General features: G+C 39.2%; 1 protein-coding gene across 4 annotated transcripts in view; it reads left to right on the top strand.

Moving 5' to 3' along the window:
* The window catches only part of rbfox3a (RNA binding fox-1 homolog 3a), a 454,518-nt gene that overhangs the window by 435,981 nt on the left and 15,481 nt on the right, over window positions 1-3,056 (top strand). For 3 of the 4 annotated variants that reach the window (XM_005750608.1, XM_005750612.1, XM_005750609.1), the window contains one exon: window positions 148-1,270. The exons of the other annotated variant lie outside the window; for it this stretch is intronic. In XM_005750608.1, the coding sequence (XP_005750665.1) occupies window positions 148-192 (45 nt within the window). In that variant the 3' untranslated portion in view covers window positions 193-1,270. Of the gene's footprint in view, window positions 1-147; window positions 1,271-3,056 lie in introns of those variants that run through there. 4 annotated transcript variants of the gene reach the window in all.

Raw genomic sequence — 3,056 nt, forward strand, 5'->3', positions numbered from 1 at the left:
AGATAGATAGATAGATAGATAGATAGATAGATAGATAGATAGATAGATAGATAGATAGATAGATAGATAGATAGATAGATAGATAGATAGATAGATAATGATTCTTTACTGAATACTGATTGGAGCTTTTCATCTTTGATGTTGCAGGCTAGCCTTTACAGAGGAGGGTGCAGTCGCTTCACTCCCTACTAGAAAAGAGGGAGACAGGCCCCCCTTTCCTTTGCCGCAGACATAAAAAGCAAAAACTCAAATCAGCTAAAAACAGCTTTCACCCCCTTCGTGAAAAACTCACAGCAAGATGCTTCCAGGTGGCAGATGTAACTCTGACATGCAAGAATTCTCTTAAAACTGCTTCCCTGTTTACGGACTGTAAACATTTACTGATGTCATTTATTGATGTACTGTACTTATTGTTGTAAATAACAATGTGTTGATTTGAATGTTTGGATTGAAAAAGTTGAACAAAGACAGTTTTAGCCGATGTGGACCGAGCCGACCAAAAACTAGACTTTAATGAAATTCAAAGAAACTTTTGTTTTGCCCTGTGACTCGGCTCCTTTGAAGTGGCCTTTGGTGCCAGTTTAAATCTGTTTACCTAGACTCCTATATACTCCTATATCCATATGTTCATTGCTGTGCAAAAGTCTTGAGCCATCCCTCTTTTCTTTCTGTTGTGCTTCCAAGGAGCCAGCCTTTTTTTTTTGGTTTTTAAAGTGGTCCTGAGCAAATTCTCCAGGCGTTCTCAAGACCTTTCAAAGTTTTTCTTTGAGCTGCTTTTTCACATATTTTCAGTCCAGTTCTTGTACCTTGACCATTTTCAGAGAAATTGTTTGTTTAAAGTCTCAGTACTCAGGGTTAGGGTTAGGCTGCTGAGTGATTGTGTGTTTTCGCTGTCAGTGACTGATTGTAAACAGAAGTTGAGCCTGCAGACTCCACCTGTAGGTAACCACTGTTGGACATGAGGCACGTATAAAGGTTACTGCATGGGAAGCGTCTTGTCTCACTGCAGCTCAGACTGACTGTAATCTTTCTCAAACAGACTGGCAAAGATAAATTCAGAGGAAAACTCTTGTAAATTCAGACAGATGCACATGTTGTAACTAGCCTCAGCCAGTCTGCTTTAGTGGGCTCAAATACTGAAACAAGCAACGTTTTTTGGCAAACCGTTTACTGTAAATTGCATTAAATGTAACCCAGGAAAGCTTGTCTCCTTTTGCACCCGCTGTGTGTGTGTGTGATAATATTTATGTATTTAGAGTGAGGGGGGTGGCTTCGGGTGGGTGGCTGAAGGCTGTGACCACAGTGCCCAAACTTTGGCTCTGTCTATTTATTTAGAGCATTTAGTGCCAAGCCTGACTTACACTGCATACTCAGTGCAGAGCTGAACTGGACTAAACAGAGGATCTTAATAGAAAGGTGTAAGATTAAATGTAATATTTAATGTCTAAATGTATAATATGTTAGGATTAGTTAAATTAATATGTGCAGTATTCACAGTCTCGTGCTTTTATCTTCAGACACTCTCAGTCAAATACAAAGATACAAACAGTTTAATATGCCAGAATAAAATTTCCCATCCATTTAGCACTATGTGACCAGCTGGGCCACTTAACTTTAATATTTACTGTGAAAAATGCTGACAGTTTCAAGAAAGACAGAAAAAATATGACACTACAGTAGATTCCTAAGGAACAGCAGCACAACGATGCAAGTGGCAACAGATTTTCAATGTATTACAGTAAATTGCTGCAGTATCAAAATGTTTACTTGAACCAGTTCAACTGAAAACTGATAGCAAACTGATATCATCTTATTGTCACTGCTTTCCTGTTTATGGCCATCTCGATGCACTCAGACCTGGTCCCTGCCATTAAACCAACCATGTCAAAGGTTGGGATTTTGTTAGTTGATTACTCACTTTTACAATAATTTTGGTCACACAGCAGTCTCCAACCACCGTTCATTTAAGTCACTCAAACATAACACAGTTTGACAGCCGCAAAACTGTATTTTTGTGCCAACCAAGTGATTTCCAAGAGCTATTAGCTGAAATCTTAGCATATGTTGACATGGTGTGTCGAAATATTTGAGGAAACTGGACAAATAGAGGACAAAAAAAGACATGGCAGACCTAAAAAAAATGTTATAATAGATTAACAGTGTCATGTCCTTCAGAAATAGCAACGCAAAAGCAAAGGCTTGACACAGGACCTGAGAAATGATCAGCTGATCCATGTACTATTCTCTGAAGGCTCGTCAGAATTAGGGTGGGTGCTTTTCAGTGGCAGCCATTTTTAAGAAAGGAACCAACAAGAAAAGGCTGAGATATACCAAATTATACAGGAACTAGACTGAAAATCAGCAGCAGCAGGAATGATTAACCCAGACAACCTCAACAATGTTTCAGCAGTCTGCGACAATCTTGACAGAGAATGGAACAAAAGGCAGCAAACACCTACTGAAGAGCTTTGAATGTCCTGTAAGAGGCCTGGAGAACTTAAAGAAGTTACAATGTTACTGTGTGTATGTTGAATGTAACAACAACATTTTCCCAGGACTCCTGTGAAAAACCAAATACACCCCATGATTCAACAGCCTGTAGAATCTCCTTTAGCAGCAAGACCTGGTTATTTTGTTTCTGTATGTCTTTACAAGTAAATCACTTTGTTGTGGAGGAATTTTGACCCACTGTTCTTCATGATGTTGCTTCAGTTCATTGAGGTTTGTGGGCATTCATTAACGGAGAGCTCTCTTAAAGTCCAGCAATAGTATTTTAAGTTCTGTCGAGGTCTGGGGATTGCAACACTTTTTTTTTTTCATTTCATTAACTCTTTGCAACTGTTGCACGACCCACTTTAAGTATTAGCTGTTGCAGAGATGCCTCAGCTTTGACCCTAGAATGCTGATACACTTCATCACTTTGTTTCAGAAGTCTTGTAGTTTGTTCAGATGAAACTCTGCACACCCAAACCACACTGTTGTTTTTAGAGAGAAGAGACTTTCTTCTGCTAACTAGGACAAACAACCAATACAGGGAGTGCAGAATTATTAGGCAA

Source organism: Pundamilia nyererei, unplaced genomic scaffold, assembly GCF_000239375.1.
Source record: "Pundamilia nyererei isolate P.nyererei 1_Seehausen unplaced genomic scaffold, PunNye1.0 scaffold00280, whole genome shotgun sequence".
Taxonomy (NCBI): Eukaryota; Metazoa; Chordata; class Actinopteri; order Cichliformes; family Cichlidae; genus Pundamilia; species Pundamilia nyererei.